The 16,828-nt window shown below is 37.9% G+C and overlaps 1 protein-coding gene across 2 annotated transcripts in view; it reads right to left on the minus strand.

Moving 5' to 3' along the window:
- LOC113106181 (T-cell immunomodulatory protein-like) overlaps window positions 1-16,828 on the minus strand; it is a 124,453-nt gene that overhangs the window by 43,919 nt on the left and 63,706 nt on the right. For both annotated transcript variants that reach the window (XM_026267855.1, XM_026267854.1), the window contains exon 10: window positions 10,249-10,397. In XM_026267855.1, the coding sequence (XP_026123640.1) occupies window positions 10,249-10,397 (149 nt within the window). The remainder of the gene's footprint in view (window positions 1-10,248; window positions 10,398-16,828) is intronic.

A 16,828-nucleotide genomic window follows, 5' to 3' on the forward strand; every position in this document is an offset into this window, starting at 1 on the left:
CAGCAGAGGAAAGCACAGCTAAACAGCCGGAGGGCCGCACTGAAAATCCATTTGTCATGTACGTGCGGCTGCGGACGAGACAGTAGCCCGGCCTTTGCTTGTCTATCTCTCCACCTCTTGTCGCTCTTCCCTACCCATTGCCAGGAACACTTATCTGGTGATTAGAGTGGACTTGATCCAGATGTTACAATTATGAAGTGCTGGATCACATTTATTCTGACATCTTTCTTACATCTTTGTCAAGGATCTTTTTATGGCGGTTCAGATGCAGAGGAGCTCTGTAATGAGACGTGCGATGGTGCACACAGGTGGAGTGTAGAGGTGTGAGCTGATCTGTAGTCAGGCAGCAGGTGGATGCCCATCTCGTGGGCCAGCAGGTGTGTTCTGGTTTAGCAAAGCTCCTGAGAGACTTTATCATGCTTTTTCTCGCTCTATTTCTCTCTCTGTGTTTCTGAACTGCTCTAATCACCTCTCTGCTTCGGTGAGCCTCTCGCCTATTCCTCACCTCTGTGTCTATTCTGACCTGCACTGCAAAGCACTGTTCATCTTACACAGAAGTGTGGGTTTCGCTTCTTTAAGTGGTCAGTTTCTGAGCTGAATCCACCACAGATGTACGGGTTGATTTTTATTTTAGAGCTTCCACCTCCTCGTCAATCACTTTTCATTCCAGAGTCATGGTCATAGCCCTTTCAAGGCAATCTTCTTGTCATGAAGGAACAACTTCAGTTTACTTTAAAGGGGTCATCAACTGCCTTTTTCATTGTGTACTGTTCTCTGAGGTCCACTTGCAATGCTATCAAGATTTGTACATCCAAAAACATCATCTTTTAGAAGTAATAGGCTATTTTTGGGTCCTGTTTGACCCTGTCATCAGAACGCTCTGTTTGAATTGGTGTGACTTGCTAACATGTTTTTACATCCTTCATAGATGAACGCTGCTGTGATTTACATATCAAACAATCTGTAAAAACAAAGCAATAGTGACAACGTAATAAAAACAGTTACTCACACTTGTGTGTTGCGACATTACTGTCGGATCCAAAATGCTCGGTACAATGTCGTCTTTTAGGGAGCTTTCACATAAGTTTGATTGCCCCCCATGCCCCGCTGTACTTCTTTCATATTATTTATTTGCGCCCGAATCATGGTTCGATTGCACCAAACAAGCCAACAGCTGTGTATCCCTTTGCTTAGTAACGACTGTGCAGGAGAAGGTGGCAAAATGCATAACATTGCTCTCAGCACTTTTCTATATTTATGTTTTTGAACCATCGGTTTTGTTTCCAAAGCTTCAGAACATAAAGGCACTTACGTCTGTCTTACAAATGTACTGCAAAAGCTCTAAAGGACACTGAAAGCGAACAGAAATTAGATATAAAGCTGTTAGTTTGAAAGCACACTTAGTTTCAATCTTTCTGAAAATCCAGCATTGAATTGTGACTTGTTTGTCTGAGGTGAAAATAAGTGAACAAAGTACCAAGTTCTTACTGACACGGTCTGAATCTTTATTAAAAATAAAGTTCATCCACTCTTTCCTAATGTTGGGATCAGAAGGAAAGCAACACAAACGTTTTTCCTCAGCTTGGCACTGCACAGCATTCTGTTGTCTTTATGGTCTCATTTGGTTTCTGTGTAGACCTGCATTTGCCTCTCTTGTCATTTACCTACTACGTCAATAATAGCTGTGTTTGAGTCCCTCAATTTTCCTCAGTGTGAAAAGATGGATCTCAAAATCATACAGTCACTGCTGGAAATGGTTCAACTATGCATAAGATGCTGGAAAACTGAAGAATCTGCAGGAATTTTTTCTGAAGAACAGTGCTCAGTTTAACTGTTCAGAACAAGCAAGGGACTCATTAACAACCATCACAAAACAACAAAACAGTTGTGGATCAACCAGGTAATCCCAAACAGTATTAAGAACCAAGGGTCTTTTGAATGGGGTTATTTTAATAATTTCAGCTATTTTTTTTGTCTTGTGGACTAAATGTAGACATCTTTTATCGAAAACATCTTACTTAGGACAGTACTAAATACAACATAACATACATTGTGTATGATCTCTCTTATTTAGTTAAAATTACTCACGTTTTCAAAGATTCTGCAAGGGGTTCACAAATTTCAAGCGGCACTGTATATATATATATATATATATATATATATATATATATATATATATATATATATATATACACACATATACGTATATACATACAATTTTTTTATCAGTCTGGCGAGTAAACTTAAAAATGTACTAGCCAATGATGATTCAATTTCCATGGTGTCCGCAGAAGGTTGCTTATGAGACTTATTTGTTACTGTTCCATGTTGTGATATTAAAGGGTTAAGTTCACCCAAAAATGAAAATTCTGTCATTAATTATTCACCTTCATGCTGTTCCAAACTTGTAAGACCTTTGTTCATCTTCAGAACTCAAGTTGAGATATTTTTGAAGAAATCTTAGAGCTTCCTGACCTTCCGTAGACAGCAACAGAACTACAAAAATCAAGGTCCAGAAAGGTAGTAAAGACATCGTTAAAATAGTCCATGTGACATCAGTGGTTCAACCACTGTCATGAATGCATGTCGAAGATTTTCAGTGAAGAGAATTGAAGAATGGTTGAATAAAGTTATTTTTTATTTGCGCACAAAAAAAATTCTCATAGCTTTATAAAATTAAGGTTCAACCAATAATGTCACACAGACCAGGGTCTCTCAAACCTCTCCATGAAGTTTTGTATGTCTCTCTATATCTGACACACCCACTTCAGGATGTGCAGTCTCCACTAATTAGCTGATGAGTTGAATCAGTTGTGATAATTGAGGGAGTCATACAAAATGTGCAGGGCAGGGGGTACTCCAGGACATGTTTGAGAACCACTGACAGACTATTGACAATAGGCGTTTCTCAATGTCAAGGATACTTCCTTGGTAGGACTGATCCTTCTAAGTCACTTCCTTCAGAGGCTAGGTGAGAGTCCTCTTTAGCATACGGAGAACACGTAAATGGAACAGGCTAGCAAGTGCACGTAATTGCATCATTACGTCAGTGAAAAGGCCCGTTTGATTAACGCTGTGAATGGGATCATTAAATTACTTTGGACAACTTAACTTATAAAATAAATGCCGTTGACGCTACCAATTGTTAAATGACAGGTCCGGTTCAGTTAACCATTTGTATTTGTATCATTTACAATATTGCACTGGCATTTAAACGTCAAACTTTACTTATATTTACTACAGTTATAACAAATGTTTGGTAAAGTAAATAAAAACCGTTAACGCTCCGACTACGTTAATGTTCAACATTTTTTAATTTTTGAACTTAGGTTAGATTGCAAAGCTGCTCGCATAGGATTGTGGGTGATTTGAGAGCGCGAAGAGCGCGAAGGATACACATGTGCATCCTTTCCTGTGTATGGGATATTCTTCGAACGAAGGACTCAGTCCTTGGTTGAAATTCTGAGGATCCTCGACATTGGAACAGTCCTTTGACGGATGTCAATGACGTAGCATCCTCGAAATACTGGCTTCCGAGGATCCTTCCTTGACATTGAGAAACACCTAATGTCCTTACTACCTTTCTGGGTCTTGAACGAGGTAGTTCACTTGCTGACAATTAAGGGTCAGGAAGCTCTCGGATTTCATCAAAAATTAATTGATTTGTGTTTTGAAGGTCTCACAGGTTTGTAACGATAATGACAGAATTTAAATTTTTGGTAAACTATCCCTTTAAGTGCTTCCTAAAGCCAAGATGAAGTTTAGTTTTGTCCTGTAAGCATGGGCAATTATATATATATATATTTTTCTTGAGAACACCTAATTGAATTGAGACTTTTAACATGTATTATATAATGTTTAACATTACAACATTACACAAAAGTCTTTACTGCTACTTAATTTAGTGATAATTTGTTTATAATTTAATGAATCCTTGCTGAAACAGTTTGAAAGAGTTTCTACTGATAGTACTCATATTTAATGCGTAAAGAACAAATATGAGAAAAAATTCTTTGAATTAAGAAGCAAACTATATAGAAATAGACTATTTACACAGTAAATTGGAATCACTTGAGCTGAACCTAAATGTGACCATTAGAAAGGGAAAGTTCCTCACATGCTGGATGTATTCCAGAGAACAACATTGTGTCCAGATGTTTTATCAGGCTATACAACGTCCTCGCCTGACACATAAAAATGAGGGGCGATGGAGCAGTCCCACTGCTGTCTCCATAATCTCACCCTCAGCTCTGAAGTCAGAGGTTATGCTCTTGCTTTTGAGGCTTCCACAACAGTTAATCTTTGCATCAGTGCAGAATACTTGATGGGAAATGATTACACAACTTCTTAACAAAGCTGTATTAGAGGCACAAGATCACACTGCCGCTAATGATGAGATCTGAAGCTTTGGATTTATGGAAAAGCCCACGGATTCTGATCAGTGTGCTCGTATTGCAGGGTGTGTGATCTAATGAGGTCGAGATGCTGTGATTGTGTATTATTTACACGGCCAGAAGTGAACAAAAAATCAATGCGAGCAAAGCTGTGTGAAGATGAACAAAACGGGTCCTCTTCTTAGCCCTCTTAAGCGATTTTATTGGTGGGTCAGAGGGCTGATGACCAAGATCTTCTGCCACTCTTCATTTCATCTGAAGCCAAACAATCACCTGGGCAAGACATCACAGTGGAGGAGAGCAGAATGGGAAAGGAAGGGGGTGTGTAGGACAGGTATTTGACATGTAATCTGCCGATAAACAGAAGATTGAAAAGTGTGCTTGCTTAGCTGTTCTCTCTCTCTATCTATCCAAATCAGACCAAGGGCGAATTCAACAGGCAAACAGCAATGAGGGAAAACAAAGCTGGAGAAGGACACAGAAGCAGCAGAGTAGGTGGAAGAAAATGACAGGAAAGAGAATACACACTTTGCTCTCTTAAGATGGCTGTAGTCGTGCCTAGTCACACTATTAAACATCCATAGTAAATGTGTGTATACTGTGTGAAAGCGTGCCACAGAATCAGTTCTGTGTGTGTACTGTAGCAATGTCACTTAGGTCCATTCACAATGTACACATGCCTTCAGACAGGTATTTTCTATGTAGCCGATACATACAGTACACCTACAGCTCCTTCTTGAATGGGCAAAGACTGACATCTTTAACACTTAGTCAAGCTTAAGTGTAAATAATGTATTTCAAAGCAGCAATTTGTGATGTAAAGTCCTGTCACTTTGACGCTCAATTCAGGACACAAGATTGACAGGCAGCTCCTTCGTGTCTTCAATTGATCTTAGATGCATTTTGTGGTCAAAATGCTTGCCTTGCCAAGAAATGAATGTAAATAGTTTTGTTAGTGAATGAAAAGTAGACAGGGAGGCAAAATATCATGTTATAAAACATGTACTGTAGATTTGAGCAGTCTTGGAACATGAATGCAGAAACTTACTTTTTGGATACATTAACTTAAGCAGGTTCAATAGGCCTCAACAGTTAAATACTGAAAAACGTTGAAGCACTCTTTGTTCTATTGCCTCTGGTTCTATTTCTATTTCTTTTTTATTCTAAAATAAAGCTCAAATCATGCTTACAAACTTTTTTCCTCAGGCTGATCCAGTTGATGCCTACATTTGCTTGAAGGAAATCAAATTATATCAAGAAGTTGTTGGGACCTTTTAACTAAGGCGCCATTTACACTACAACATTAGGTACTGGTACTGTTGTTGCTGTTTAACAGTTTGCTTTAAAACTCTTCTTCAGCAAAGTGTGGATTTACTTCACCAATATTACAACCAACAGCAGAGACGCATCATGTACACACGGAAACAGGTACTGTTTACTAACAAGGTGACAGCGCCAACTACTGGCCTGGCACACCTAATACAGCATTTTTGACCCTTTTTCGCAGATATGTGTAAACACAAATCGATTTGAAAATGTTGTCGTGTATATGTGAAACTTTTTAAAAACGCAAGGCCGTTTATGACTACATTATTGTCATGTAAACGTAGTCTATAACATGACACGTCCATTGTAACAGCTGCCATGTTGAGCAACATGATTTCACCCATCACTGTTCTATGAGTGGTCTGTCTCCTCCTTACACTGTCTCTGGTGTGTATCTAGTTTCAAGATAGAGAAAGAGACAGATCAGAGTAGTATAAACCTTTAAAGCAATTTCTAAATCTCTCAAAATGTTGACATTGTTTCAGCTGAAAAAGGCACTGTACTCCACTTTTCCTTGCCCGCAGTCATTTTCTCAGAAAGTGACACACACAGTTGACTTACACTAACACAAAAAGGTCTCTATATATACACACAGCAATGGATAAAATGGGGATGTGTTTCAGAGGTACAGATGATCGTCAGTGAGTGAAACATACAGCGACTCTTTGTTAGTGTCAGCATGTGGGCTGGACTCATGTAGTCCGTAATGGACCAAGGCCTGACTTCCCCCTAAATACTATCACCCCAGCAGTACGTCACTGGTGTATCTACACAGAACCATGTGTTTTAGATGGGGGCATCTAAATACTGCTCTCTGCTGCAAGAACAAGAGGCAGATGTGAGTGAGGTGATAAGGATGTCAGCACTAAAAAGCCCTTTGTGTGAGCGATTTGAGGTTGATTTTAAATCAAAATTGACCCCATTTACTTTCTCTGTATGGATTTATTCTCCTAATGTGGATGATTCATCCGATCTGCTGACGTCAACCAGGTCTAATTTTCACAATCAAGTCAATTCATGATGGACAAAGTAAAAAAAGTTCTGTTTTATACCCTGTTTCACTCAGAAATTCATCAAAATACAGTAGCAAAAGAGTATTTCATGGAACAGTTCAGCCAAAAATGAAAATTCTGTCATAATTGACTCACCCTCATGTCATTCCAATCTCTATGACGTACTTTCCTCAGTGGTTACCAAACCCATACAATGCTAGTCAGTGTGTTCAACTCGCTTCAATTTTACAGCCAAACATTTTTATTTATTTATTTATTTTTAAATCTCCTTTTTGTTCCCCCAAAGAAAAAGGTCTGGAATGACATGAGGGTGAGTAAATGATGACGGTTTAAAAATTTGGCTGAACAATTCCTTAAAGAGTGTGCTATAGTGAATAAGGCATAGAATACAATTGGTAGGTTCTGCGAGATTGTGCAGAAAAAAAACACATCTAGGATATTGTTCAACCACAAACAAACTTCAATTTTCAAAATGAAAACGTATGATTTAGAAATGTAACCGATGCTAAAATTTCCTTTCCACCCAGGCACCTGATCATGATTTAAAATCTAACATTTCAGACTCAATTGCAAACATTCAGATTGGCAAGAGAGGGCACAACAGAAGTTAAAAATAGCATCTACACCTACACCTATCTGCCAATGACAACCCTTTATCTTATATTGCCTAGATAGGATATGACAGAGAGAGACTAGAGAGACTTCAGAAGTGTCAGAAATTCAATGAGAAGTGGAGAGAGAGGCTCATGATGTGGTCTGAAGCTGAAGATGATGGAGAGATGAAGAATCCTTGAAGAGCCAATACGATGAAACACAGAATTGAATACAAACATGTTTTAATCCACTGACAGTTCAGAAACATGTAGATCAGTATAAATCTTTACACTCACCAAATCTGCTGAAGACTATGTATGGTTCATTTAAAGGAAGTGTGAAGCTCTCATTTCAATTTTAAATGGTTTTGACTTTGAAAGAGTCTCTGACTGGTTGGGTAAACTCTCTCACCCACCCACTCGCTTGCTCAAATAAATAAAAAACACTTACCAACTCCAACACACTCTATCAACTCAAAAACCATGACAACCTTTGCTAACAAAACGGGCTGGAGGCTGTTTGAAAGCATTTGGAGGAGAATAAAGACAAGACAGATACTGGCACAACATTACTCCCATCTGCATCCGTCACTCTAAACTGTAAAATGCCCATGCGTTTGATGGGTATCAGCAGGCTTGTTCTGACCTCACGAACATATGAACATAGCCTGCTTAAGCCATTCACTAAGCCTCTATATTCAACACAGTCCCAGAACATGCAAAATCCTGCATTTGTTCACTAAACTGTTCAATAAATCTTAAAAAAATGGAAGTATGGAATATATTATTTATTTGAATAGCAAACAACTGAAGAAGCAAGACTCTTGATCCAACCAAAAATGTGATAAAAGAAACCAGAGATTCATAGAAAGATGCTGCCGTCTTTAACGAGAAGGTTCATGGGAGTGTTTAGAGTGATCCAAGCACAGATTGGAATAAGATAAGAAAGTGGGCATCTGTGGGGAAAGGATGTTTTAACATCCAGCTCCTGGCTGATGAGAATCAAATTACTCTCCTTGGCATCTCAGTCATTAGAGGCGACAATAATGACAATAGGCCGATTTGAACACACGCTGGTATATCTCGGAGGTCTCAGGATGCATGCTTCCTGATTACTGTGGAAGTGCTGGTGATGAGATTGGCTGTGGGGCGATTAGAAGAGACTACAGCAGCGCCAAAGCCTTAGGACACAAGGGGAAGGTTAAGCCTTTACTGACTTAAAGATTAGGTCATCCTAATGTATTAAGCATGAAGACCATAGACTAGAGACCACAACGAAGCAGATCATAAAAAAGACAAGTCTTTTTCTAGGATTCTGTGTGTGCGGCTAAAGCGACTCGTGATTCTCTGAGTCCGGACACAAATCCCCTGTCCTTCAGGACGATGTGAAGTTGTCTTTGTGTTCTAAAAGCATCTGGAGCATCTCTCATAGTCACTTGGAGGCCAGCGGCAGAGCCTCTAGTATCTTATCTCAATCAGAGAGCTGCTAATCCGTCCATGCCCTTCCTGCTGCTCTTTCAGGCCTGTCTGTCCTCACTTAGGTCAGACCAGATCGAAGATGGGTGACAAGCTTCTTCACAGGCACCTGCTCTCTTGCTTTTGTTGATGGCAACACTCAGCCAACCTTTAGCCTGTCATTTATTCACTGTTAACATAATAGTAAATGAAGTGTGATGTAAAAACTGTTTAAAGCTGTTTAGTGGATATATATATATATATATATATATATATGGATGACAGACCCACTCTAACACATTCAAATAATCTCTGCAGTCCATTTACAGAAAGCTGCAAAAACCGCTTATTTAAAAATTTGTCACAACCATAAGCTCATTTATCAACATGAATGCAGCATGCTCAGAAAGAGGGTGGAATAAGATCATGTATGTTGAGCCATATTATAAGTGGAAAAACAAAATGCCCCAGAAGTATAGAACGTCTCCCAAAGTCCTGTTTTATCAGGATCATCCAAGAAAGCCTCTAACTTAAGGTTTAAATTCTTTGAAGGAGAAAAAAAGAGCTAGAAAAAGTGCTGCTGTGCTTTGAAAAACAGCTACTGTGGCAGTATCAAAAAGATCCTATTTGGATAAAAGGAAAAGTAATAAAGGTTGGGTTTTAGCCCCGGTTTGTTTCTTAGGAAGTAAAATACTAATGTTTGCAAACTTCTTTAAGCAAGACTTGCTTGGTTTAAAAATGTAATTTAAAAGTTTCATGGTGCTGAGAGTTTTTTTATGTTTAAATATCAAAACAGAGTTGCTTTCTTTGTGATTCAATATCGATAATAAAAATCATTTCTTTGTTAAAAATCTTGCTGAAAAGAGTGTCTTAGCCATTCACTTCTTAACACACAAGTCATTGCCTTTGAGAGGTGGGTCGTAATGCTTTACAAGTATTCCTTCAATCTCCTTAAGTACCTTATGTGAAGAAAAAAAAAAGACTTCTTGAGTAGGTCCTCAATTTAAGGTATTAAATAAGGTATTAAGTATTTTAACTCTTCGAATCGAGACATTTTGTTTTATAAATCTGGTGTATCTATCTTATGATGATGTGCAAATCTACTGATTTTAGTGAGATACAATTTTAGTTCTCCACCCAAAACCCAAGATATGTATATACCTTCCCATTTTTGGGTGACCATTTGCATTATGAAACATGTTCACAGTTCACAATGTCTCCATTCATATACTTTTTCACCATTTCACCATTATCACCACCAGTGCTTTATTCTGAACTTTTTGATCAGATCCTATGTAAACAGTACTCATTATTTGAACAGTAATTTCACTGGATGTTCTCTTCCTGTTACTCAAATAATCAGATGTATCATGACATTTTTTCCGATTTGAGTAATTATTGATAAATAAACAACATTATTTGTCCCGGAGTACAGGTTTTGGCTACCTATCACTGATGCTGACTTACCTAGCACTGGTGTTACGAAGAATGACGAGGGCATCAGGAAAGCCGTCCATGTTGTAGTCTCCTAAGTGCAAGGTGATGGGATTTTCTGAAGACGACACAAATCCCCACACAGAATCCTTCCTCCTGAAGTCCATCAGCACGGGAACCCACTGGAACAACAGAGGAAGACAATTCAGTTACATGAGCTGGCATACAGTACAAGAGATCACTGCTAACCTAAAAAGAAAAGCAACATAATTTCTCAAAAGTTAACTAAATAAAGTAGTTAACAAGAATTACTTTATGAAGTATTACTGATTGGCCAGCTATCTAGTTCATTGTGACTGGCCGAATTCCTCAAGGGTGTGACGGATATGTTATGCCCCTTAACATACAGTACTATGATGCCGCCTCATAGCACAACGAGACAAAACCAATAAAACCCATTACAAACAAGGCATTTGTTGCATCCAGTGAGGACATAATTACTGATCATAATGACTTATACTGTCTTTTTACGTGTTGAGTTGCGTTGCGTATTGTGCTGTGTAAACATAAAACCATGTCTGCATTTGTGCTCAGAGAAACGACAAACAACAAGCACTACTCTAGGTAACACTTTAGAATAAGGTTCCATTAGTTAATGTTAGTTAATGTATTAATTAACATGAACAAACAATGAATAATACATTTATTGCTGTATTTATTCATCTTTCTTAATGTTAGTTAATGAAAATACAGTTATTCATTGTTAGTTCATGGTAATTCACAGTGCATTAACTAATGTTAACAAGCACAACTTTTGATTTAAATAATGCATTAGTAAATGTTGAAATTAACATGAACTAAGACTTATAAATGCTGTAGAAGGATTGTTCTTGCTTAGTTCATGTTAATTAATACATTAACTAACATTAACTAATGGAACCTTATTCTAAAGTGTTACCCTACTCTGGAATGCTCAAAAGTCACGTTTGAATCATCAGACTGTCCTTCCAAAGTTGGAATTGCCCCACTTTATAGAAACAGCCTTTGTGCACAGAAGTTTTATAGGCTACTCTTCCAGGAAACAGTCCTCGTCTTTTGTAAAATGTGTCGCACACATCTGAATATTTGGGCTGAGCTGTTCCGTAACAGTGTTGTAGATACAACTTAACCACTGTTTTCTAGTTGTGTTCTCTATTGGATGGCCAAACAAAGTAGTTTCGCTTTCACAATGAAGCACACAGCATTTCCACAACATGGCAGTGACAGCAACATGTCGGGGGGTGTTAGAATGAACCATTTTTTGAAGGTGTGTTTGACTCAACTTTTATAACGAATATCTATTTGGATTTGAGACTTTAGTCTTTGCTACTTTACAGATCTTCTTTATGCACTAAGAGGCATAAAGCCAGTCTTTGATATGAGCCAAAGTTAACATGTCATGTTTTTACAGATATGTAATTTAGCAGACACTTACAGTGCAACTTACAGTGCATTCAGGCTATAAATTTTTTTTTTTACCCATACCTGTATGTGTCCCCTGGGAATTGAACCCACAACCTTTTGTGATGCTAACACAATTCTCTACAACTGAGCCACAGGAACACACCAAATCATTAAATCAAAAAATCATGTGAACAACCCAAAAAAAAAAAAAAAAAAATTGGACTGAATGCAGCCAAAGCAAAGCAGCACACCAGGCAGTGCAGCATTATGGTTCTCTCGCTCTCTGGGCTCGGTCATTTGCACATGTGTGGGGGAGGCACAGGCGCAGATGCTACAGGCTTTACTCACTCATGAATGTAAAACAGAGTGCCAGGTGCATCTCTGCATGCTTACATCTATGGGAATGGAGGCGAGAGAGGAGAGAGAGACTGCTAGAGACATGCAGGGATAGGGGAGATGGACACAAAGTAGTAAAGGCAGAGCGTTCTGTAATGGCTACTAATAAGATTTTTTCCTGACTCTTGGTACATAGCCAGAATCAACAATATATGTATGTACAACTATTTTGCATTTGTACAAAATAATTTGTCTAAAGCTAAGATTGGTAATATCTCTAAAGCAAGAACTATTGATGTTAGTCTCCTTTCTGCTGAAAATAAAAATAAAAGTCAAGCTCATGAGTCATGGTGTGCACTGTTAGACTAGCCGCCTCATTATGAGCAAATGTGAGAGTCCTGCAATGTTTGTTTACATTGCAGCACCATTTCCCTCTAAGCGCTTGACAGGTTATCTAGGACAATTTCTGTTAAACCTTGGTTTTAAATATTTGAAATGCCGTTCAGATTGTTAAAGATATACAGTAACAATTACAAAACGCATAAATATTCTTAACCTTCAAAAAAGATTATTTCGAAAATAACTAACCTTATAAATGCTAGTGATGTAACATACTGATTATCGAATTTAACAATAACTAAACTTTAAACCACTACTGTATAACAACACTAACAACTGTCAAACAGTTACAATAACTAATCTTTAAACATCAGATACTTAATAATAGCTAACTTCAGTAAGTTAGCAACGTGATTAAGCTTTAAATAGAGATATAACGAAGTTTAAACTGCTAGATAACAAAAACTGACTTTCTAACAATTAGTCACAATAACTGCAAACCTTAAAACATTACAACACTGTTATTAAACCTTAATCCGCGATAGCGGATAGCGATAAGACAATAACTAACTTTCAATAATTAACTTTCAAGTAGCAAGGTAGCTGATTCCATAGGCTATAGGGCCAGCGACCAAAAAAGTTGTATCATTTTAGACAGGATTGTGGGACATGCTAAAGTGCTTTATCAGAAGATCTGCTAGATAAGTAAAGGAGGATAAGATCTTTAATTTACGATGAGGCTTGATCATTAAGGGCTTAAAAAACAAACATCACCTTAAACTGGATCCTAAAATAAACCGAAAGCCAATGAAGGGAGACTAAAATTGGAGTGCTTTGATCATATATATTTTTAGCTAATGTTAATAGCCTTGCAGCACCATTCTGGACCATCTGAAGTCGCGGGAGTGAAAATTGACGAAGACCAACATAGACAGAATCACAACAATTGTGAGGAAATAAAAATGTTAATAATTTTCTCCAAATTATGAAAAAACAAAAATGATTTTAGAAATGATTTGTAGCTCAACTATTCTTAACAACTGTGTTTGACTCAAAGTTCAAGAAAGACACCCACATTTCTCAACTGAAGTGAAATTGTATGAAAAATTATTTCCAAGCTTTTTAACCAGGCAACAAATAGATTTCGGGGACCAAAATAATCATTTCAGTTTAATCATTATTATGCTGGAGACAGTGATCTGACAACCAAGTTCCAAGAGTAATTTGTCCTCGGAGCAGTCCAGAGAAGGCTGGATGGAGTCACCAGTTTTCCAAGGAATATTTAGCTGAGTGTTATCACCAAAATAAATAAAAATTAATATGTTGCCCAATAATACTTCCAAGAGGAAGATTTAAAAAAGGGGGGGGGCTCAATATAGAACCATGAGGAACCCCACTAAGAATTGGGGCTGAAGATGAGAAGAACTTGCTGAAACTACAGAAAAAGTTATCTGTAAAATAAGAAATAAATCACTGTAAGGCTATGCCCTTTATAGGATACCATAGTCTAGTGCAGTGGATCTCAACCTTTTTTTTTCAGCGGGCTGCACTATGGTCCAAGTGCAGTCTCGCGGGGCGAACGCATATAATTTACATATTACACCACCAATACAACCCAACCTGATTTATAATATTATAGCCTAAATATTATGATATCCAATCTATTACATTCATTGAAATAAATAAATAATTCTACTCCCCACAAATAAAACACCTGATTCTGTCGTGAGCTAAACAATATGTGAGATTCAGCTCGAAAGGAGTAACAGCACAAAGAAGTTGCGATTGTAAAGCCTGTGTTATACTTTCTGGATGAGCAATCCAGACGCTTACACGGCCAGCGCAGACGCAGTCTTCAATTTATCATTCTGAATGCGCACACTGATGGTTCGCTCTGCATACAACATGGTAACAAACAATTGCCCAGAATTATTGAACATCTGACTGTCTTTATATTCTTTTATTGACAGATTACACAGGTTTGAGTAGCAATGAACTTCTTCCTGTGCACTGACCAAGCGCACCTGTCCGCGCGGTCGTCTGCTCAGAGCTGCGGGACACACTCTCTGATGACGGTATTTACATCATGTCTACCTAGTGGTCCATAATGGACTCGTGGACGTGGAAAGTTTAACAGAGGATTTAAGATGCAGTCTGTAAGACGCGCACGGGAGCATGACCCTGACGCGCAACATTGCAGAAAATGTGCATTCACAAATGTAGCCTATGTTGATCCAAATATGGAAAGCACTTTCGAATTTAATAATATGAGGTTCTCTCCAGAGATGTTTTGCCACATTTCTTCAATTAAGGATTGCTACGTGTTATTTGACAGAACTTCTTCAAGTTAGTTGCGGGGCAAACCGAAAATCCAGCACTTCTCCTTCACTACTGACTACTACTTCACTACTTGTTTCTACGTGTTCATTCGCTGGCATTTTTCACATTTCTTTTTTCTCCCTTAAAACAAATGTGTCCATTCTGATGCTCAATTTTACCTTAACTAATGGCTTTTGATGACTTTTGAATTGAATTCTGCCAAAGTGCACACTTGTATGTGTTCGTTAAATGCGTAATGTCATGTGAGTAGGTCTGCTCATGTCCGAAAATAATATATGAAAAACAAATTTCACATAACACATTAGGATATAGCTTATATTTCATTAGAAGCCTAAATTTTTTATTTAATGTAAAATATAAAAATGAATTGTAAAACTGAAAGGTATTTTTTTTTTTCAGCACATTGCGGGCCGCATTTGAATTCGTGACGGGTTAAGAACCACAGTGTACCAAAGGATGTGGTAAGATGGAGTATTTTTTTTTTTGACAACCCATCTTCAGTTAAGTGACGTATGTTCTCACTCTTATTTTCTCCATTCTTTCTTTCTTTCTCTCTCTCACTCTCTTTCTCTCTCTCTCTCTCTCACTCACTCACTCATTTAATGAACGTTTAATGGTTCTTAAGCTCCTGGAGCGCTTCCCTCCCACAAGACTGCTGAGCCAGACCTCAACCCCCACCACAGGTCCTAAGTAAGCAGTTCTGACTGATGGGCTGTTAAAACAGGTTATGAGATGTTATGACAGCTTATGGGCACACTTACTGATAGCTCATCATAACCAAGAAGAAATACTGACAGGATTTTATTTAATTGAACATGCCTGGCAAACCATTTCTAAACTAGGGCCATTATTGTTGAGAACCTCAATACCAGCTGAAATAAAACAAATGATCCTTGTGTATGTGTATGAGCTATCCCAGAGACCTTTACTGCCACTCTACTATTAAGAACTACAGTAAAGCTTCACATACAAAAACAAAACATCTCTTTCTCTCAAGAAGTCACTCACACTCAATGGCCTTAACTCCCAGCTGAATTAAAGACTCTTTCTATTCGACATAGAAATGATTATGCAAACAGTCATTGCCCTTGAGGCCATCTACAATTGGCTTCCATCACTTCGTGTCTGCTTGTGTAAATTGACTTATATCAGTGCTGACTGCTGGTTAATGCTAAGTCTTATTGATTTATTAGGGAGGGTAGATGGAAATCACAAGGCTGTGGGATGACATTGTGGTGAACACAGAACGGGTCTACTCAAGTCCTTCTAGCTGAAAGTTAGATTCAAATTGATGCATGTCATTACTATTCTGAACATGAGTGTTTTCAAACCTTCGAATTTAAGAATGAACTGTCTCTGACAGCTTACAGAAAAGCAGAAATACCCATTTACAAAAGTATGCAAAGCGCTGCACAGTTTTCCATTTCAGACACCCACTTATCATGAAATAAAAGATTTATATACAGTATACACAGATTTTCAAAAGCCATTCTGGTTGTATTTTTGTTTACTATTTATCAAATAACACCAAATTCAAGAGTACAGAGACAACACAGCTACTTTGGATTTTTCCTCTGCTATTCACTGTCACTTAGCAAAATGGTCCATTTGTGAGTGCCTCAAAGTCACAGTTTTATGTAACAGCAAAGTTTCTGTGCATGTGAATCATATTGGTTAGCCCGCTTCATTTGCAGTTTGATAGAAAACAGATTACAACACCTCTCTGTAAAAGAATCAGTTGCATTGAGAGCATGCAAATGTTTGTCAGTCAGAACAGACGCATTAACAGCCATTCATTCAAAGTGTTTATCACTCCGGATATTCAAACCGATCATTCGTCCTGGTGTGAACAAGACTTCAGAAGATTAGGAAAAAGCAAGAGAAAAATATAGCAAACATGAAAGACTGAGAGATGATTTAGCCAGTAAAGGTATTGAGAATTAGATGGTGAGACGTATCCTGATTTACGATGAAAGCGAAAGTACTTGTATGTGCCAAACTTGGCATCTAGACAGTCTGAATATGAGCAGGTGTGATCTACATTGAAAACATCCTTCCAAAGTTTAAAAATAACCTGAACCAGGTGGTATTCAAATGTTTTTGGAGAAGATATTAGTCCATATCTTGAATTAGCTTTGCTTGGATGTTCTGACCC

Source organism: Carassius auratus, chromosome 7 (genome assembly GCF_003368295.1).
Source record: "Carassius auratus strain Wakin chromosome 7, ASM336829v1, whole genome shotgun sequence".
NCBI lineage: Eukaryota > Metazoa > Chordata > Actinopteri > Cypriniformes > Cyprinidae > Carassius > Carassius auratus.